Raw genomic sequence first — 21274 nt, forward strand, 5'->3', positions numbered from 1 at the left:
ACTATCATTTAAATGGATTAACACTTTATTTCTGCTTTTACTTTATAATTTTACATAAGTAATGCTGTTTTTTACTCTCTCTATACAATATGTATATCAGCTTAAACTGGTAGTCATTTTTTTTTTTGTCTATTACAATGAGATTTCAATAACAATCCTGCATTTAGCAGTTTGTGCTTGTGTCCCTGAAGGATACTGAACCATCTCTGAAATTGCTGGGATTTCGGTATATACATCCTGCCAACACTTTTTTGCTTTTGCTTTTTTCTTTTTCCTTTTTAGTGTAGTCATTCTTTTCGGTAAACTGATGCTTGCAAATTAAAGAATTCAAAGCATGTTGAACTCTTTGCACTTTTCTTATCTTTTTCCTAAACCATATGTATTTCACTAATATACTATAGATGTAACAGGCAAGACTAACGGTCATAGCCCAAACATTCAGATCTGACAAGAAGCAGACCAAGGCTGTAATCGGTTTTATTTAATGGGTTGGGATTAAAACTTCAGTTTTATATGTGCTATTGTGAGAAATATAATATTTTGATTTATTTTTAGAAATACATAATCGTTACAAAACAACAGCCACCAAATACATATAAAAACATTTATTAAATACATATTTTTCTTTTTATTTAAATAAACATATTAAAAATACACACAATTATAATGTTAAAATATAAAAATACATTAGAAAGGCTTTTAATCCAAAAAACAAACAAACTCCGGGAATCAATCCTATGGCCAGCACAGAAAGGTCTAAACATCCCAGAGGAGGTCAACTCCTCTTTAAAATCCTAAATTAATGACACAGCATTTTTTTTTAGCCAAGTGCAGACTCTTTAAAGAGAAACAAGTCAAATTAGTAAGTTTTCATACATTGTAAAAATAAACTGCCTTCCTCTTTTGACAACAGATCTGCTGACTCAGAAAGTGATTATATGGTCTCCTATTGAATTCAGTTTTAATTTATCACATTCCAAAACTTAAAAAGCAAATTCCAACTAAAATGGAAATAATATTTTTGGGAGAATTAAAAAAATAAAGTCAAAACAAAAACTGGACTTGCTTACCTGAGCTCTGTCAATACCATGATTGGCAGGACCCCTGCAGGCATACAGGGGATCCTCACTATTAAATTCTAAATATTTTATTTAATTATTGAATTTAATTATCCTATTAGTGGGAGACTCCGCCAATCAGGGTGAGTGATGAACTAAGAGTTGACTAATAAGTTCAGTACTCTTTACAGTTCATGTATAAGTATCATTGCTAAGTGCACATCAAGCACAGAGCAATGTTCTGGGCAAAGTTTAGCACCTTCTAGTCTAGATATGGAGAAATCATAGTACCGTGATATCACAAGTGTCAGGGTTACCATTTATATTGAAGTGCAAAACGAATATTCTTTATGTCATAATATCACATCATTTGTATTATATTTTATGCCACTCTGTAAGATGCCATGCTCATAGAAATTTACAGTGTCCTAAAACTAACATATCAATTACAATCTTTTGCTTAAAAAACAGAAATGAAACCTTACTGGTAACATTCCCTTCGCATCATTAAAGTGACAGCGGCATGAACAGTGACCATGTATAGAATGCATTTATCTGCCTACTCACTCCCCATTGCTGGCAGCTTTCTAAAGCAAGAGTCCTTAGGGAGGCGTTGTAAGCAAAGAGGAAGCAGATTTAAGTGTACACAACTAGACAAATAAACCTGAAACAAATGACTAACACAATATAATGGCACTTTGATATCCAGTATATCCTTTTACAATGTCCCATAAACAAACTGAAAACTATTGAAACTCCTTCAGTCTGTTACAAAGTCAATTCAGTAAGGTTACAAGTAGTTGATATCCTCCCTGCTTATCGGTATACACGCTCTGCTTCCATTCACCTGTAGTAAAAAATGTATTTACAGGAATTCACTACTGCTGTGATCAGCTTTCCCTTTTGTACGTACATGAACCAAAATAACTGTATATGACATTCAGTAACTGCAATTCATAGTCTCAGTTTTTCAAACATTTCCTATGTGAGGCACTTTACACTAGCCCCAGTCTGTTCGATGGATAGGTCGTGTTCAGCAGAGTAAATAATATTCACATGAAAACTGATTCCTATGGACGGAAAGGATTTTTCAGGTATTTGTCTGGCTCATGAGCAAAGCCAGCCTCCGGCTAAGTAAGAAGCAGGGCGAGTCTGCGTTACATGTTTTAACCTAATAGGTAACAAGACATGATAACTTTACAGCAGGTGATAATCGGAATGATGCAATTCCCCTCTTACTGTATGTGCAATCCAGGCAAGACAAGCTCCGTGTGGCTGTCAGCAACCTTTACAAATTCATTCTTCAAACAATGAAATTATGCCTGTAAAACAAAAGTTGCTTGTACTAAGAGATTGTAGCAGAAAGAGTTAACAACTGACAGTAATGCTATACATTTTGTTTACTCAACCACGAAAGACTAGGACTTAGCCCTCTGCACAGGCCTTTGTGTGGAAGTTGCAAAACACACCTGCCTGCCTGCCTGAACATAGCAAGGAATGAGTTGTTTATTACCAGGTTTGTACGTGTGTATAAAGAAATTACACACACACACACACACACACACACACACACACACACACACACACATATATATTTTATACAAAAGGTCGCACTCTCATCTTCCATCCTGCTGGGGTGTCCACTCAAATACCAAGGTATTGTAATTACAGAAAGAGAAAAGGAGGGGGCACTCTCCAGACTTATTCACAAAATACAAATCTTCATTTATTCAGAATATACTTTACAATGTCCTCATCATAGTAAGAGGTATTCTTCTCAAGCGCTTTCGGCCCACAAAGGGCCTTCTTCAGGAGGCACTAACCAACAGCAACAAAGAATAGAAGCATGTGCAATCACAGGTATCCAGCAGCAAAGCTGGTCCTGCCTGACTGGCTCTATATATACACACCACAACTCATTTGTAAATGGCGCCAAACGCCCACTGGTGACGTCATCACCGGGCGTCACATCCTATCAATCTTATGTGTAGTACTCAACTAAATATCAATCATGAGTTAAAGAATAAAAGAACGATGAACATAAGCTGCTAACATCCACAACACAAAAAACCCACTGATGCAAAACGATCTGGCTTAATCTCACCATTGGAAGTGTGAGGTGTGGTGCCTCTGGACTGGCTGGGCTGGATAGCTTTAGTGTGGCATACCTTTACATTCTATTAACACTTTTCACTTATTAATTTTCTAACACTATTTCTCTATTTTAATTACATTTCATGTTTATATCACCCTCTCTATAGCTTCGGCTTCCTAAATACTAATTTATTAACACTATAGTTTTTTACACTGGTATGCCATGCTGGGCTTTCTGGCTTATGCTGGTGTTTTGGGGTGCCACACCCTGCACCTAGATATAGCGCTAGGGACCCCAAATATACAGAGAGGCCTTGATGCGGCTTTGGGGCTTAACCACACATTTGCACAAATATGTGTAACGAAGATCTCTGAATTCTATTATCATGTGGGATTTATATCTGGTTACTGTTATCACTCAGGGTGCTGGGGAAACCAATTGCTTTTTTTCTTGCTCAGAAATACCCCTTCCTTTCGAGCACCTGAATGATATCACTAAGCTAATTGAGCATTTACCAATCTATATGTTAATCTCACCATTGTCATGGCAAAACGTCCACAACAGCGCGATCAACTTCTGGCCCTTGGAACGCAAGCGTCACGGGACCGGAAGTAGAGCCGCGTCATATGGAACACAAGCCAGACAGGCGGCCACAAACTCTACACAGCCCCATAGTGTCCCAAGACACTGCCACTGGAGACCTGTCACAAACGGATACTCTGTGTCTCAAGTTTGTGGGCATGAGCGCAGAGGCTGCTTGTTTATTAACTGGGGATCTTAATCATTGATACATACTACGCATGTCCCCTCACCAGAGAATTATACTAAAGATCAATTAGTAAATATATACACGGTATCCAGTGCTAGTGTGACCAGGTAGACAAGAAATATTTTTTATGTGTAATTAATAGACTATCCCTTATACATTAAACTCTGTAATAACCTACTCTAAGGGTTGAGACTAATCGTGTCCACCTAGTTCACAACATAGCAACAAGACATAAAAAAATATCTAAAACGACATATAATGAATCCAGAAAAAAACCCCACTAGCCAACACTTAACACAAAAAAACTAAATTAGACAAAAAACATAAAACAATAGGTGTATCGGTCAGATAATCCTCTGGGAGCTCACTCAACCAGAGGGTAAAAAAAATTACTAAAAAAAACGTAGGAAACAACAATAGGAGCAAATGCTCCTGTCTTGATTACAAAAAAATCAAGACCTCCTTTAACGGAAGAAAAAGTTATGTGGATTTGATTCATTTAAACCATTTGGCGCAATTGAACCCAATCTGTGGATCCATCTGGCTTCCAATTTTTTAACAAGAGTGCTTGATCTCCTCCTCTTCTAGGAATTGGTACCCAATGGATAATTCTACACTTCAGGGATGACACTTGGTGTCCTGCATCCAAGAAGTGTTGGGCAACCGGTTTGTCAGTGCGTCCCGTGAGGAGTGCTTGATGGATTGAGCTGCGATTATTCGCCATCCTCTCTCTAAAAGTACAGGTGATCATCCCCACATAGGGTAGACCGCATGGACACAGCAGCATGTGAATCACGTGATCTAACCGACAGTGTAAATGGTGGCGGATACTGATTGGTTTTCCACTCAGAGGATTTGGGAACTTATCACCCACTAACAGAGACCTGCAGGTCACACACCACAGGCACTTGACGCAACCCTTTCTCTGTGCGCTCAACCAGCTATTGTCGCCACACACAGTCTGTCTTGCTGGGTGCATCAGTAATTGCTTCAAGTTGCATCCACATCTATAGGCCATCATGGGTGGATGTTCAAACATACCCTTAAATTTTGGATCGAACTTCAATAGCAGCCAGTGCCTCCTCAATGAGTTCCGGATACCAGATGATTTTGCATCAAATTGAGTAACGTATATCATACGCGCTTCTTTCATTGGTTTCACCTCTTGGAGCCTAGACAGAGCCCTCTCTAGGCAAGTCTTAATAGTAGTCATTTTGTATCCCCTTTCCAGGAAGTGAGTAATCATTTCTGAAATCTGTACTTCAGCATTTGCTGGATCTGTGTTATTCCTCAGCACTCGCATAAACAGAGATAGGTAGGCTGGATCTGAGAGATGGTGGATGGTTGCTCCTAGCGTGTAAGATTGTGTTGCGGTCCGTATCCTTCCTATATAGGGTTCTTCCCAACCTCTTGCCATCACAAAATATAGTCAGATATAAAAATTAATGCACACAGTGTCCAAATGTCCCGTAAAGCGTACAGTGGAGTTTTAATTATTTAAATCCTCCAACATACTACGAAAATAAAGTTCAGTGCCATCCCACAGCATTAAGATATCATCTATGAAGCGTTTATAATAAACAATCTTGCTACCAAAGACCGACAAGATATGGGTGGTCTCATACTCTTGCATGAATATACCTGCATATGCAGGGGCCACATTAGAGCCCATGGCTGTCCATGAACATTGCATATAATATTCTCCTTAGTACATGAAGTGATAATTGGTCAGAATTAACTCCAAAAACTACAAGATACACTCAATCGGGATGGTGGCTGTCCCAGCAGACACTAAAAATTTTCTAACCGCCTCAAGCCCTAAGTCGTCCGGTATGATGGTATATAAAGGAAGATACATCAAGTGTCACCAACAAAGTTTCCTCCTTAATGTCTCCCAAAGTCAAGATCTTGGTCAAAAAATACCCTGTATCCTTTAAATTGCTAGGTCTGAAAGATATAAGTTCTTGCAAGAAGCCATCCACGAACATGGCTAGTTGTTGTAATAGGGACCCCATGGCAGATATAATAGGTCTACCAGGGGGATTGACCAGGGTCTTATGGACCCTGGGAAGCGCCTATAACATAGGACAAATTGGGAAGTCAACCTTCAAAAAATGTGATATCTGTTCAGTCAGCCATCCCTGACTGACTGATCTCTCAATCAGAGAATCCGCCCTTCTTTTCACAAGTGGCATCGAGTTGTATCCACATTTCATATATACAGTAAGGTCGGAAAGTTGAAGCTTGACCTCCTTATCATAATCCTCTACATTCTAAATTACTACGGCACCGCCTTTGTCGGCGGGCCTGATGACAATTTTATCATTATCTCTCAAGAATCTTAAAGCAAGGGCTGCATGTTGGCGGATCAAATAAGCTTGGTTTCTTCAACAGGGAAGAACTGGTCATATCATCACCCTTGTCACTGGTTGCATCACAAAAGAACCCTCTAAATCTCAATTTCCGGCCAAATTTATAATGATCAACCGCTAGGTTGAAATCATCATGCTTAGACGTTGGCACAAATGATAGACCCAGTGACAAAAGGGAGATCTCCCCCTTAGTGAGGATATGGTTAGACAGATTGAATACACTGTTTACTTCTTCTTCACGCGCCCCCTTCTTCCTGAAGCCACCCCACCTTGGGTGCAGTCTTCTATGTTTCCCGGGTTTGCTTCTACGATCACGCGAGAACCTTTCCCTAAAAAGCAGCGTCTGCAGCAAATGTGTACGATGTGCCAATATATTGTTAGATATATTGACAGTAGGATGTGCTGCAGGGCCAACGTGATATGTCTGTAAACGACGTATCGCTCATACACACTGAGCGATATATTTGATATATTGGACTTCAATAGAACGGCCGATATATAGGCCAGTGTGTATGAACTTTAAGAGTCAAAATACCTCTCTCTCCTTTCCTCCTATTGTTCTCTGTAAGGTTCGGCAATGTTTAGTTCACAAAATCTCCTGAACCATAAGGCTGCACTTCCTTGCCAGTAGCAGTTTTAGAGCAGTCCATTATTCAAATAGGAGAGCCACACTCAGCGATGTTTGACAGTGTTAACGAGTGGCAGTTGATGTGGCTCCCCTATTTGAATAATGGAGTGCTCTGCAACTGTCACTGCAAGGAAGTCCAGGAACAGAGCATTGTGTCCTCCCCGCTCCGCAACTTGGTATCGCTGGCACCATGCGTTCTTTATAGCCCCAGCTGGGTGGGCTGTCTTAACTCTCCTCTGTGAGGGGGGAGTTAGCTCACCCCTTTTAACCCCTTTGTGGGTGGAATTTAAAAAAATACCTTCTTAGTGGATGCTTAGGTCACATAAGCAAACTACTGTCCAAATTTCAAGTTCCTAGTCTTTATGGTTCAGGCGATTTATATATACACACACACACACACACACACACACACACACACACTGTAGACAGAAGTGATTGGACACCCCCACTCCCACCCTTCCGCGCAAGCAAAATGGTGTGCTCCCTCAGCAGACACATTTGTGAAGGTATAAAATGGGTAGAGGGGATTAGATCATTTGATAATGAAATGCCTGCTGGAGGGAGCTAACAGAGTTTGAAAAGAGGATCATCGTAGGTTGCGCAATATCATGTGTCCAGTGCGACACTGGATTGGTGAACAGAAAATTCCCACCTGGTTAGATCAGCAGGAAGGGAGATCAGTCAGGCACGCTTCAGACCACCCTCCATTGCAATTAACTGTCTCAATCATTAGAACGTCTGATTTTCAACCTGTATGAAACTATTCATTTAAATAACCCGGCACAAAAGATAAAATACTCACCCGCTACACTATTTCAGTTATTTGTAATTGTAAGGGGCTGAAAGAAAGAGAAAACATGTTAGTGACAAAATTGTCAGTAAGAGTGTAAGTGTAATGAAATGGAAACAAAAAAATGATGGCATATGGGGAGTATATATACTAAAGGCAAAGCTTACCTCTCTTCAGGGAACTGTAGGTCACAATCTCTATGTAGTCGTCTTTGTAATAACTGAAAAGCAGGAAAAAACTATTGGAACCACATTATATAATTTCAGATATCTCATAATTATGAAAAACATACACTTCTTTCTGCCAGAAAGTCACAGCTACATAATGCAATTTAACATGCATACTGTATATTTGCACAAGTCAGATACTGTAATTCAAAGAAATCATTCCAGAAAGTGCAGAGCACCAAGGAGGCTTTGCCAGTCACATAAATAAATAATACGGCTTACAGTAATTTGATTGGCTTCCAAGATCATGGGAGTAACGTGTATATTGTTATTATAGAACATTACTGTTGTACACAGTGCACAGCCAGATATTTGTGGGTCCCATAGTGATATTTTAAAAATGGTCTTTACCGTAATGGTGATTCTCCAGAAAGTGAATATAAAATCCTGTGCATCACACGCTTTTCATTTTTTTTTTCCTTTTAAAGTGTTCTGTTAAGAAATTGTTATATGAAAACTTAATTGCTTAGTAGCAATGCTTTACCCTATCACTTAACACCCACTAAAAATAGGATTTTAATTACCTGCCGGTAAATCCTTTTCTCGTATTCCGTAGAGGATGCTGGGAATCCATTTGGTACCATGGGGTATAGACAGGACCAGTAGGAGCCATGGGCATCTCAAGAATTTGATAGTGTGTGCTGGCTCCTCCCTACATGCCCCTCCTACCAGAACCAGTCCAGGAAACTGTGCCCGAGGAGATGGACATACTTTGAGAGAAGGATATAAAAGGATAGTGGTGAGATTCCGAACCAGCACACATGAAACAAGAGGAAAGTCATGCTAATCAAACTTGAAACAAGAAACAGCAAACAGCTGAACCAAACAACAATACTTAACCAAGTAACAGTGCAGGAGGTACGAAGCATCGGGTGGATGCCCAGTATCCTCTAAAGGACTACAAAAAAAAATGGATTTACCAGTAGGTAATTAAAATCCTATTTTCTCTTATGTCCTAGAGAATACTGGGAATCCATTTAGTACCATGGGGAAGTACCAAAGCTCCCAAACCGGATGGGAGAGTGCTCAGGTTCATGCATAACTTATTGACCAAACTGAAGGTCCTCAGAGGCCAAAGTATCGAACCTGTAGAACTTAGCAAACGTGACCTGACCTGACCAAGTAACTGCATGGCAGAGCTGTAAAGTCGAGACACCCCTGGCAGCCATCCAGGATGAACCCACCGACCTAGTAGAGTGGGCCTGTACAGATTTTGGAACGGGCAATCCTGCCATGGAATAAGCATGCTGGATAGTAAACCTGATCCAGCGCGCAATGGACTGCTTTGAAGCAGGACACCCAATCTTATTGGGATCATAAAGAACAAACAGAGAGTCCGATTTTCTGTGACAAGCTGTTCTCTTTACATACACCTTTAAAGCCCTCACAACATCCAAAGACTTTGAAGTACTGTAGTAGAGGTGTCAGTAACAACCAGAACCACAATAGGTTGGTTAATGTGAAACACAGACACCACTTTAGGAAGAAATTGCTGACCAGTTCTGAGTTCAGCTCTGTCTTCATGGAAAATTAAATAGGGGCTCTTGTGAGACAACGCCCCCAGCTCCGACACATGGCTTGCTGAAGCCAAGGCCAACAGTGTGACGGTCTTCCACGTAAGATAATTTACATCTACCGCCTGTAACGGTTCAAACCAGATCGATAGGAGGAACTGCAGAATCAAATTGAGATCCCATGGTGCCGTGGGAAGCACAAAGGGAGGTTGGATGTGCAGAACACCTTTCAAGAACGTCTGGACCTCAGGGAGAGAAGCCAATTGTTTCTGAAAGAAAATGGATAAGGCCGAAATCTGGACTTTTATGGAGCCCAGATGTAGGCCCACATCCACACCTGGCTGCAGAAAAAGCAGTAAATGTCCCAAATGAAATTCAACCACAGAACATTTTCTGCTCTCACACCAAGAGACATATTTTTTCCAAATATGGTGGTAATGTTTAGGCGTTGCCTCCTTTCTGGCTTGGATCATAGTCGGAATGACCTTGTCAGGGATCCCTCTCTGGGCTAGAATCATCTGTTCAACTTCCATGCCATCAAACATAGCCACGGTAAATCTTGATAGACGAACGGGCCCTGTTGCAGAAGATCCTCGCAAAGAGGTAGAGGCCACGGATCTTCGAGTAGCATCTCTAGAAGATCAGCGCACGAGGCCCGCCTTGGCCAGTCCGGAGCAATGAGTATTGCTTGAATCTTTTCAGTTTTTATTCTTTTGAGAATTCTTGGGGATCAGAGGAAGTGGAGGAAACACGTACACCATCTGATAGACCCATGGAGTCGTCAGGGCATCTACCGCCACTGTCTGTGGGTCTCTCGACCTGGAACAATACCACTTGAGCTTCTTGTCGAGACGAGAGGCCATCATGTCGATTTGTGGATATCACCACTGAAGTGTCAAACACCTGAACAACTCCAGGTGAAGGCCCCACTCCCCTGTGTGCAGGTTGTGTCTGCTGAGGAAGTCTGCTTCCCAGTTATCTACTCCCGGAATGAAGAGCGATTACAATGCCACAGCGTATTTTTCTGCCAAGTGGTGAATTCTTGTCACCTCAGACATTGCTGCTCTGCTTTTCGTTCCGTCCTGTTGGTTTATGTATGTTACCGCCGTCACATTGGCCGACTGGACCTGAATGGCCTGATCTCGAAGAACATATGAGGCCTGCAGAAGCGCATTGTATATAGCCCTGAGTTCAAGAATGTTGATTGGAAGGACAAATTCCTGATTTGACCATCTTCCCTGAAACTGCACTCCCTGGGTGACTGCTCCCCAACCTCTGAGGCTTGCATCTGTAGGTAGCAGAATCCAATTCCGAATCCCAAACCCTCGACCTTCGATTAGGTGAGAAGTCTGAAGCCACCATAGAAGAGAAATCCTGGCTCTTAGCGACAGACAGATCCTCTGGTGCATGTGAAGATGCGATCTGGACCATTTGTCCAACAGATCGAGCTGGAAAGGTCTTGCGTGAAATTTTCCGTACTGAAGCGCCTCGTAAGAGGCTACCATTTCCCCCAGAAGGCGAATGCATAGATGCACCGATATCCAGGTTGGCTTCAGGACATCCCGAACCATCGACTGGATTACCAATTCCTTTTCCAACGGAAGGAACACTTTCTGCGACTCCATGTCCAGTATCATTACCAGGAATGGAAGCCTCCGTGTTGGCTCTAAGTGAGATTTCGGAAGGTTCAGATTTCACCCCTGATCTCGGAGTAGTCCGAAAGGACTGCAAATTGGAAGCTGAGTAGGTTTTCCTGGCTGGTGGAGCTGCGGAAGGAAGATATGTGGAATTAGCCGCAGTAGCTTTGGCGATCCATTTATCCAGTACATCTCCAAATAATGCCTCTCCTGTAAATGGTAGGCCTTTCCGGGAGTCCGCACCAGCAGTCCACTGGCGTAGCCACAAGCCCCTGCATGCCGACACTGCCATAGCCGTGGTGTGTGCATTAAGCAAGCCTATTTCTATTATGGCTTCCACCATGAAGTTTGCAGAGTCCTGTATATATGTAAGAGTAAAACAATCTCTCTCCCCCCCCCCCCCCCCCAGATAAGGAATCTAACTCTTTTCATTTAGGTTACCTGACCATTTAGCAATGGCTTTAGTGATCCACACACATGCTAGAGTGTGTCTCTGGGCCACCCCAGCAGCTGTTTTAAAAGATTTGAGTGTGGTCTCAATTCTACGATCAGTAATGTCTTTCAGGGAGGCTGCACCAATGACAGGCAAAACTATTTTCCGTAATAGCCTGGAAACTGACCGGTGGACTTTCCCATTTTTTCCTATCCTCAGGAGGAAAAGGAAAGGATGAGAGTAACCTCTTAGGGATTTGAAATTTCCTATCAAGATTAACCCACAGTTCTCCAAACAGGGTATTCAGTTCCTTTGACACAGGAAAAGAGACTGAGGATTTTTAATAATAAGATACCTCACACTCCTGTCACCTTATCAGGAATTTGCAGAACGTCTCTGATAGCTTCTATAAGAGCCTCTATTCCCTGTGACAGAGCAGCATCCCCCCCTCTGAGGCCACCAACCCCTCCTCCATGTCTGACCCAGCATCATCAGGGTCAGACTGCAGGATATGGGCCAGAGTACATTTTTGCAGACAAATGGTAGGGGTCTGAGACGCTGGTTTGGGGACTGAGTCTCTGTTCATAAACTCATCCACAGACTGTCTTAAGTATTGCGTCGCTTTCTCATTGCGGGACAATTTAGTAGAAATATTGGAAATCATTCCTTTAATGGAATCCAGCCATGCTGGTTCAACCCCGCTAGCCTGGGAAGGTACACTACACTGAGTACATAGTAGTGAGCCCCCTGGGGAAGAGGAACACTCTGCCATACATGAAACACACTTTGCCTGACATATTGTAAATGTGACAGCACACACACACACACGAAAAGGTTAAAAGCACAATTAACCCACAAAGAGCCTTTCCAGGGAGAGACAGAGATAATATAGACCCAGCACCCAGTGCCCTTATCACTAATGCTAAGCTTAGCCGGTACACTAATAATTGCTCCCCCCTGCTATGACCCCCTGGTACCGCTGAGGTAATCTGGAGTCACTCCGGAGGAGCTGCGCGTTTCTGTCAGTCAGCATCTGTGTCCACTGCAGAGGGAAAATGGCGCTGGTGAGCTGCTGGATCCGCTTACAGTGAAGCCCTGCCCCCTCTATCACGCGCAGGCTTCCCGCATTTTTTATACTGGCTGAGGTAATTTAGTGCTTAAAATGGAGTCAGATCCGTTTTAAGTCTGTGTTTGCCAGTGTGGGTACTGTGCACAGTGTACTGAGACTCAGTTCACCCCCTCAGAAGCTGTGCGTCTGCACTGTGTACTGAATCTGGAGACGCAGTCCACCCCGGTTAGAAGCCGTGCGTCTCCGTACCCTAATGGCCGGTGACCCGCTAACCGGGACGCTGGCTTAGTACTCACCACTCTTTTGGCTCTGTTAGGGGTGGCGGCGTGCTGCAGGAATGTACGGTCGCCATGGTGGGGCTTGCGAATAGTTCCCTCAGGAGGTAGTGTCCTGTCAGCGGGGAACGGGACCATTAACCCTTCAAGAAGTTGGGCCATTCCCCCCCCCCCCCCCCCCCAAGTCCCATGAAGCAGGCAGGCTGGTGCCAACCAGTCCTGCCTGAAAATAACAGAAAAAATGCAGAAAAACTCTTCAGGAGCTTCCATAAGCGTGAAACTGGGTCTGGTAGGAGGGGCATGGAGGGAGGAGCCAGCACACACTATCAAATTCTTGAGGTGCCCATGGCTCCTAGTGGACCAGTCTATACCCCATGGTACTAAATGTATTTCCAGTATCCTTTAGGATGTAAGAGAAATCTTGGTATTTTGGAGACGTATGTTGTTTGAATTTGTGTAGCTGTCCCGTGCATCACGGAGAATCGTCCTTTTACAGTTAAAACCTTCCCTTCAGCAGTTGTTAGTTGTTTATTTTATGCTCTATAGTAATTTCATAGTTAATTGTATGCACTATAGTAATGCCCTAGTTCATTTTATGTCCCATAGTAGTGTCCTAATTAATCGTATGTCCCATAGTAGTGCCCTAATTCACATTGCAGTGCTGCCACTACACCTTACACTACACCTTACGCCACATAGTGTCCCCAGTACATGTTATTTCACTCTGAAGTGTCTTCACTTCATTATACCACAGTGTAGTGCCTCCACTTTATATTATACCACAATGTAGTGGCTGCAGATCATTTTATGCCACATTGTAGTTGTGAAGGAGCATCGATATTCGCGTCTGCTCAGCGCCACTAATAAGGTGAGCATGCGCAAGACTGTGCTTGCGCAGATTAAGAAATACACTGGGAATAAATCAGCTGTATATAGAACAAAGGAAACATACTGTATTGATCGTAACATGAGCTATAGTAATACAAAGAACAGGAAATGACACCTAGCCAGCAATGGATCTTATGTCACACTTCCAAGCCATGTGCAGCTGTGGGGGTAGGTTGGTGAGGTGCATGCTGGGAAAGGTTATATAAAGCCCCCTCACCCAAAACATGCTTTCTTTCCCTGACACTACATTACAGGACACAACACTGACCTGGCTTCTGGAAATCCACTCGACAAAACACTTTCTTTGGAAGGTAACCATACTTTTGACTATACTATAACACACTCTACCTTTATTTACCTTCACTTTAAATCATCTCTCCTTTTGACTTATATCTTTACTATTTCTGTATGTTATGCCTGCACTGTGTCTGCACATGGGCTGGCCTATTACAATTACAATGGACACTGCTTTCTCCCTTTGTCTGCTTTCATCTGTCCATCTCTATACACATACTGATGACCTTTTAACACACATATACACACACACACACACACACACACACACACACACACACACACACACACACTAGACCTTTTTCAGGTAGATGATCATCCAGCACTTATCAGTTAATCCATAGATTAGCCAAGTGCATGTTAAAAATGTATTCCCTAACAATAAATGCCACACACACACACACACACACACACACACACACACACACACACACACACACACACACACACACTCTATCATCCCCTAACAATACATGCCACAGACACACACAGACGTTTCTCACTATGCTTTCTGGAACAGCCATCTACACACATGTACACAGGGAAGAGCACAATCTGATAACACTAGCATATCTTTCTTGCATTCATATATTCACACATACATATCTGCATGCACAACAAGATCATATACTAGCAAGGAACACCTAGAATCTGCATTTAAGTTTACTTAGCAACAAAATGGGGTAATACATTACTGGGATCAAGTTGGGAATTCACTTCTGAGGTGTTAAACTATTGTGTATCTGACCAGGTAATCTATATTGCATTATTTGTAATTATCCACATATAAGTCATCTATAGTATTGCAGTTACTTTTTATGGAGTAAAAGATGTTATACTTTATATGGTTCATTACAACTGAGGGTAAGAATGATTTGAATGTTTAAATCCTATGTATAATGCAATATAGTTTAAGTAACGAGGTTACTTGACGGATTTTGTCAAGGAGTAATATTTGGGTGGTTTTGGCCCAGGCAATAGTAGAGAGTTCGCGTGTGTAGCTCACATAGGACTGTAGCTGAGACGCATAATGCATATCAGCTGGGACCTTCTGTCTGTGGGCTGTTGTGGTATAAGACAAATATATATTAGAAGACTGCATGGAAAGGCTAGTAGTAGTATAGTGAACCACTTTCTATCAAACTCATTTGACAGGTACCACGCCTACTCTCCGCCCCCATCACCACCCATAACAAACCCCCGACACTCCCACTTTTCATCTCTTTCTGATGCTGTTTTATATGAAATAAGCTTACAAAATCTGTTATAAGCGCTTTTTATACACTGTGTATTATCACTGATGATGCAACGATGTATATTATTTCAAAATGATTTATAAAATAACGTGCGAGCTAGGAATGTCGTTTATTGGATTATAGCGTGATATCTATAAAAGTGTATACTTCTATGTCTGCGAACAAAATATTCGATGTGTTACAACAGTCTGCTAACCGAAAAAATCATATGAAGAATGCGTATTACACTGTATTAAAACCGGGAAGTTATAGCGGCATTGATAAGTTTTATGCATCGAATAAAGACGTGTTTAAAAGGAGCGATATTCAAGAATAGCTGCAAAAAGAAGATACTTATATATTACATAAGCCGGTCAGGAAAAACTATAAAAGGAATATGATCTGCGTATCGGATATAAATCAACAATGGCAATGCGACTTGGTTTCGCTCATAGATCTTGCAAAGTACAATGACGGATTTAAGTACATACTACCCATCATCGATATTTTCAGTAAGAGGTCGTGGGCTGAAATCCTAATGACTAAGAATGCTACAGCCGTCGCTAATGCTTTTGAAAAAATATTTCAGCAGGGTTACGTACCAAAGAGTCTACAAACCGACTGCGGTAAAGAGTTTCTAAACAAAACCTTAAAAAAAGTGTTAGAAAAATACGACATACACCATTTTATGACTAATAACGACGTAAAGGCTGCTGTCATAGAATGCTTTAATAGAACTTTAAAAACACGGCTGTGGTGCTATTTCACAGCGCATAATACTTACAGATATATAGATGTTTTACAGGCCTTTATATGCAGCTACAATAACACGTACGACAGAGCGATTAAGTGCGCTCCGTTTGAAGTGAAGCCCTCTAACGCTTTGAGGATTTTCAAGACTGTGTACGGTGATTACTTTAAATACGGTAAACAAGCGCCACGTTTTAACATCGGTGAGCACGTGCGCATATCCAAATATAAGGATATATTTCAGAAAGGGTATGAACAGAATTTTTCTGAGAAAATATTTGTCATACAGGATGTGAACACTAAAGGTGTTATAAATTGACGGATCTCTACGGCGAAACCATTACAGGCAGTTTTTACTCCGAAAAACTTCAATGCATACCCAAAAACCATAATAGAATTTACAAAGTGGAAAAGATTTTAAAAAATAAGACGGTTAAAGGTCGAAAATACGCGTTAGTCAAGTGGCGCGGATACCCCGCAAAATTTAACAGTTGGGTACCGGCAGCGGAATGAAAAGATATATAAAGCGCATAACCCTCTAAACAAGACGAGCTATGGATGACAAATCGTTTTACATAACTTTGCCCAGCAATGCTTCGGCCTATACTTTCCCGCAGAATAAGATATCTAACTATACAACAAAGCTTGCAAAGTCGGAACACTTAAGCGGTGAGTGGGAAGTCGCTCTTACAGAGATACAATATCCGCACACATGGAATACTTTGGATATACAGGATTGTAGGTTACAAATAACACAGGACGTTATGCTAACCAATTCAGTTGTGGAATTCACAACAGTGTGCGTTAAACCCGGGTTTTATAAACCAATCGAAGTGCTGCTGGATGTAATCAATGCAGAAATTGACCGTCATAAACTGGATGGCGGATTAAGGCTAGTGTACGAACCGCTTGAACGTGTTGTATCATGCGACAGTAAGCGGCTGTATCATCTTTCAGCAGGTGATAAACTGACGAGTATACTTGATTTACAGCCTAAAACTTAGATTTCTAAGCCATGCACAGACATCAAGGGAGACCAATATATGCTGTACGTATATACTGACATTATCGAACATCAGAGGGTCGGTGATAGCTACCTACCGCTACTACGCACAGTTAAAATTAAGGGATATAACAACGAAGTGATCACAATACGATATGAGAAGCCAGATTACATACCTTTGTGCAAAGCGCATTTTGACACAGTCGTCATAGAGATAAAGGACGACCAGAACAAGAACATATCATTTAAGTTTGGTAAAGTGATTGTGAAACTACACTTCAGACGTCGCAAAAACTATATTTATTAACTAAACAGAATGGTCGCTGTTAAAAATTATGGTGATCCGGACCTCTACGCACAATATTATAATACGCAAGCTGGTAATAGATTACCCGGTTTTCACGGCAGCGCGTACATGTACGGCTGCGGTTTAGTCTGTATTTTTCGAAGTCTTCCGGAGAGGTTTAGAGTTAGCTAAACCGCATATGAAGACAGCCGCACGTAATATTGAAAAAAAGACGTTATCGGACAAGCCACAACGGCCGTAATTAATAAAATACATGAGTCGAACCAAGCAAAACAAGATTGATCAGGCCTAATATATACAAGAAAAGGTGTGTCTAAAAGAAAACGGAAGCGTGTGATATCACTTCTGCCTTGGGAGATACCCTTTTTAAATAAAAACCAGAGACGACGCAACTCAAAGAAGAAGAAAAAGTCGAAGTGCACCGTTGGTGATATTTTTTAAACATGTCTTTCATACACCACGAGTCCGTTTAATGTGCAAAAACTGAGCTGGATCTTTTTGACGTACCCCCGACACAAACTAGCATAGAGAAAAGTCTATACGTTGAAGTTCAACCTTTAGCGGCGTTATCAGACACAGCACCGCTAGAGTTTAATATAGCGGCCAGCGGCGAACACTACTATGATCTGAACAACACGCTGCTGTACGTGACGTGCAAGATTGTACGAACCGATAACACACCGATACCGCAAGGTGCGCGGGTCTCACTTATTAATTACCCCATAGCGACTTTATTCAACCAAGTGGATGTAACTTTGGGCGATAGGCTCATATCACAATCCAACAATCTTTACGCATACCGTGCGTACATTGAGACTATATTGAATTACAGCTCGGACGCTTTGTCAACAAAGCACACAACAGGATTATTTTACAAAGATTTGGCTGAAAAATTTAACAACACTGTGCTGGACGGACCGAATACGGGATTCAAAAAACGAGCAGGAGCGACAGAGCAGAGTCGCACTATTGAATTGCTAGGACCGCTTCACTGCGACCTTTTCCATCAACATAAATTAATTTTAAACGCTGTTGACCTGAAGATTAAACTCACCAGAAACAAAGACTCATTCTGCTTAATGTCAGCTGAAGTGGATGCCTTTAAAATACAGATCACAGCGGCGTCCTTGTTCGTGAAAAGAGTGCAGGTTTCACCGGCCGTGCGAATTGGACACGCGCAGGCTTTGCTAAACGGCAATGCGAAATACGTGATCGACCGCGTTGGGATGAAAATCTACAGCGTACCCACGGGCAGTAGAGTATTTAATCTAGAAAATCTTCAAGCGGTTCGTACACTAGCCTTAATCCGCCATCCAGTTTATGACGGTCAATTTCCGCATTGATTACATCCAGCAGCACTTCGATTGGTTTAGAAAACCCGGGTTTAACGCACACTGTTGTGAATTCCACAACTGAATTGGTTAGCATAACGTCCTGTGTTATTTGTAACCTACAATCCTGTATATCCAAAGTATTCCATGTGTGCGGATATTGTATCTCTGTAAGAGCGACTTCCCACTCACCGCTTAAGTGTATCGACTTTGCAAGCTTTGTTGTATAGTTAGATATCTTATTCTGCGGGAAAGTATAGGCCGAAGCATTGCGGGGCAAAGTTATGTAAAACGATTTGTCATCCATAGCTCACCTTGTTTAGAGGGTAATGCACTTTATATATCTTTTAACTCCGCTGCCGCTACCCAACTGTTAAATTTTGCGGGGTATCCGCGCCACTTGACGAACGCGTATTTTCAACCTTTAACTGTCTTATTTTTTAAAATCTTTTCCACTTTGTAAATTCTATTATGGTCTTTGGGTATGCATTGAAGTTCTTCGGGGTAAAACCTGCCTGTAATGGTTTCGCCGTAGAGATCAGTCAACTTATAAAGCGGCTTAACACCTTTAGTGTTCACATCCTGTATGACAAATATTTCCTCAGAAAAATTCTGTTCATACCCTTTCTGAAATATATCCTTATATTTGGATATGCGCACGTGCTCACCGATTGTTAAAACGTAGCGCTTGTTTACCGTATTTAAAGTAATCGCCGTACACAGTCTTGAAAATCCTCAAAGCGTTAGAGGGCTTCACTTCAAATGGAGCGCACTTAATCGTTCTGTGGTACGTGTTATTGTGGCTGCATATAAAGGCCTGTAAAACATCTATATATCTGTAAGTATTATGCGCTGTGAAATAGCGCCACGTCCGTGTTTTTAAAGTTCTATTAAAGCGTTTTATGACAGCAACCTTTACATCGTTATTAGTCGTAAAATGGTGTATATCGTATTTTTTTAACACTTTTTTTAAGGTTTTGTTTAGAAACTCTTTACCGCAGTCGGTTTGTAGATTCTTTGGTACGTAACCCTGCTGAAATATTTTTTCAAAAGCATTAGCGACGGCTGTAGCATTCTTAGTCATTAGGATTTCAGCCCACGACCTCTTACTGAAAATATCGATGATGGGTAGTATGTACTTAAATCCGTCATTGTACTTTGCAAGATCTATGAGCGAAACCAAGTCGCATTGCCATTGTTGATTTATATCCGATACGCAGATCATATTCCTTTTATAGTTTTTCCTGACCGGCTTATGTAATATATAAGTATCTTGTTTTTGCAGCCATTCTTTTATATCGCTCCTTTTAAACACGTCTTTATTCGATGCATAAAACTTATCAATGCCGCTATAACTTCCCGGTTTTAATACAGTGTAATACGCATTCTTCATATGATTTTTCGGTTAGCAGACTGTTGTAACACATCCGATATTTTGTTCGCAGACATAGCAGTATACACTTTTATAGATATCACGCTATAATCCAATAAAAAAACATTCCTAGCTCGCACGTTTATTTTATAAATCATTTTGAAATAATATACATCGTTGCATCATCAGTGATAATACACAGTGTATAAAAAGCGCTTATAACTGATTTTGTAAGCTTATTTTATATAAAACAGCAACAGAAAGAGATGAAAAGTGGGAGTGTCGGGGGTTTGTTATGGGTGGTGATGGGGTCTGGGCGGAGAGTAGGCGTGGCACCTGTCAAAAATGAGTTTGATAGAAAGTGGTTCACTATACTACTGCTAGTGTATATTAGTCAGAAGGTCACAGATGAAATAGTATCACATATAATGAATATGTATCATTTCCCAGTAATTATTACTGGTATAAAGGTTATTCTGTGTGACTATCAGACCCCCCAGATGGAGGGGGGGGGGGGGGGGGGGGGGGGGGGGGAGTACAAACAACCCCAGGTAAAAAGTATACACTTTGACAGTAGTCTCCCCGTTTCATATTACACCACACTATAGTGCCTCCAGGTCATACTGTGTCACATTACATTTCCCCAGTCCATATTATGTAACATTGCAATTCCTTCCAGTTAGTATTATACAAAATTACAAGGCCCAGTTCAAATTATGCAGCCTTACAGTACCCCTTACCATTATAACATTATCTACACACATCATTCACTAAATATGAAATGTCACCCACCCCATCTAGGAATGGCAGAAGGTCCAACCCAATTGCTTAGTAGGTAATTCTAGGAACTTAGTAGACAACTACAGTGCCTTGCTAAAGTATTCACCACCTTGGCTTTTACCTATTTTGTTACATTACAACCTGTAATTTTTTTTTTTTTTTAATCTGAATTTTATGTGATGGATATGCACAACATAGTCTAAGTTGGTGAAGTGAAATGAGAAAAATTTATATAAAAAATTATTTTTATAAATAAAAATTGGAAAATTGGCATGTGCATATGTATTCACCCCCTTTGCTATGGAACCCCTCAAAAGTTCTGGTGCAACCAATTACATTCAGAAGTCACACAATTAGTGAAATTAAGTCCACCTGTGTGCAATTTAAGTGTCATATGATCTGTCAGTATAAACACAACTTTTCTGAAAGGCCCCAGAGGCTGCAACA

General features: G+C 41.3%; 1 protein-coding gene across 1 annotated transcript in view; it reads right to left on the minus strand.

Annotated features, from left to right (window-relative positions):
* Window positions 1–590: 590 nt before the first annotated feature.
* Window positions 591–21274, minus strand: part of LOC135042583 (mucin-3B-like) — a 55309-nt gene continuing 34625 nt past the window's right edge. The window contains exons 7-9 of the mRNA XM_063955033.1: window positions 7880–7932; window positions 7725–7761; window positions 591–2380 (exon numbers count right to left, since the gene is read on the minus strand). Of these exons, the coding sequence (XP_063811103.1) occupies window positions 7728–7761; window positions 7880–7932 (87 nt within the window). The 3' untranslated portion in view covers window positions 591–2380; window positions 7725–7727. The remainder of the gene's footprint in view (window positions 2381–7724; window positions 7762–7879; window positions 7933–21274) is intronic.

This window comes from Pseudophryne corroboree, chromosome 2 (genome assembly GCF_028390025.1).
Source record: "Pseudophryne corroboree isolate aPseCor3 chromosome 2, aPseCor3.hap2, whole genome shotgun sequence".
Taxonomy (NCBI): domain Eukaryota; kingdom Metazoa; phylum Chordata; class Amphibia; order Anura; family Myobatrachidae; genus Pseudophryne; species Pseudophryne corroboree.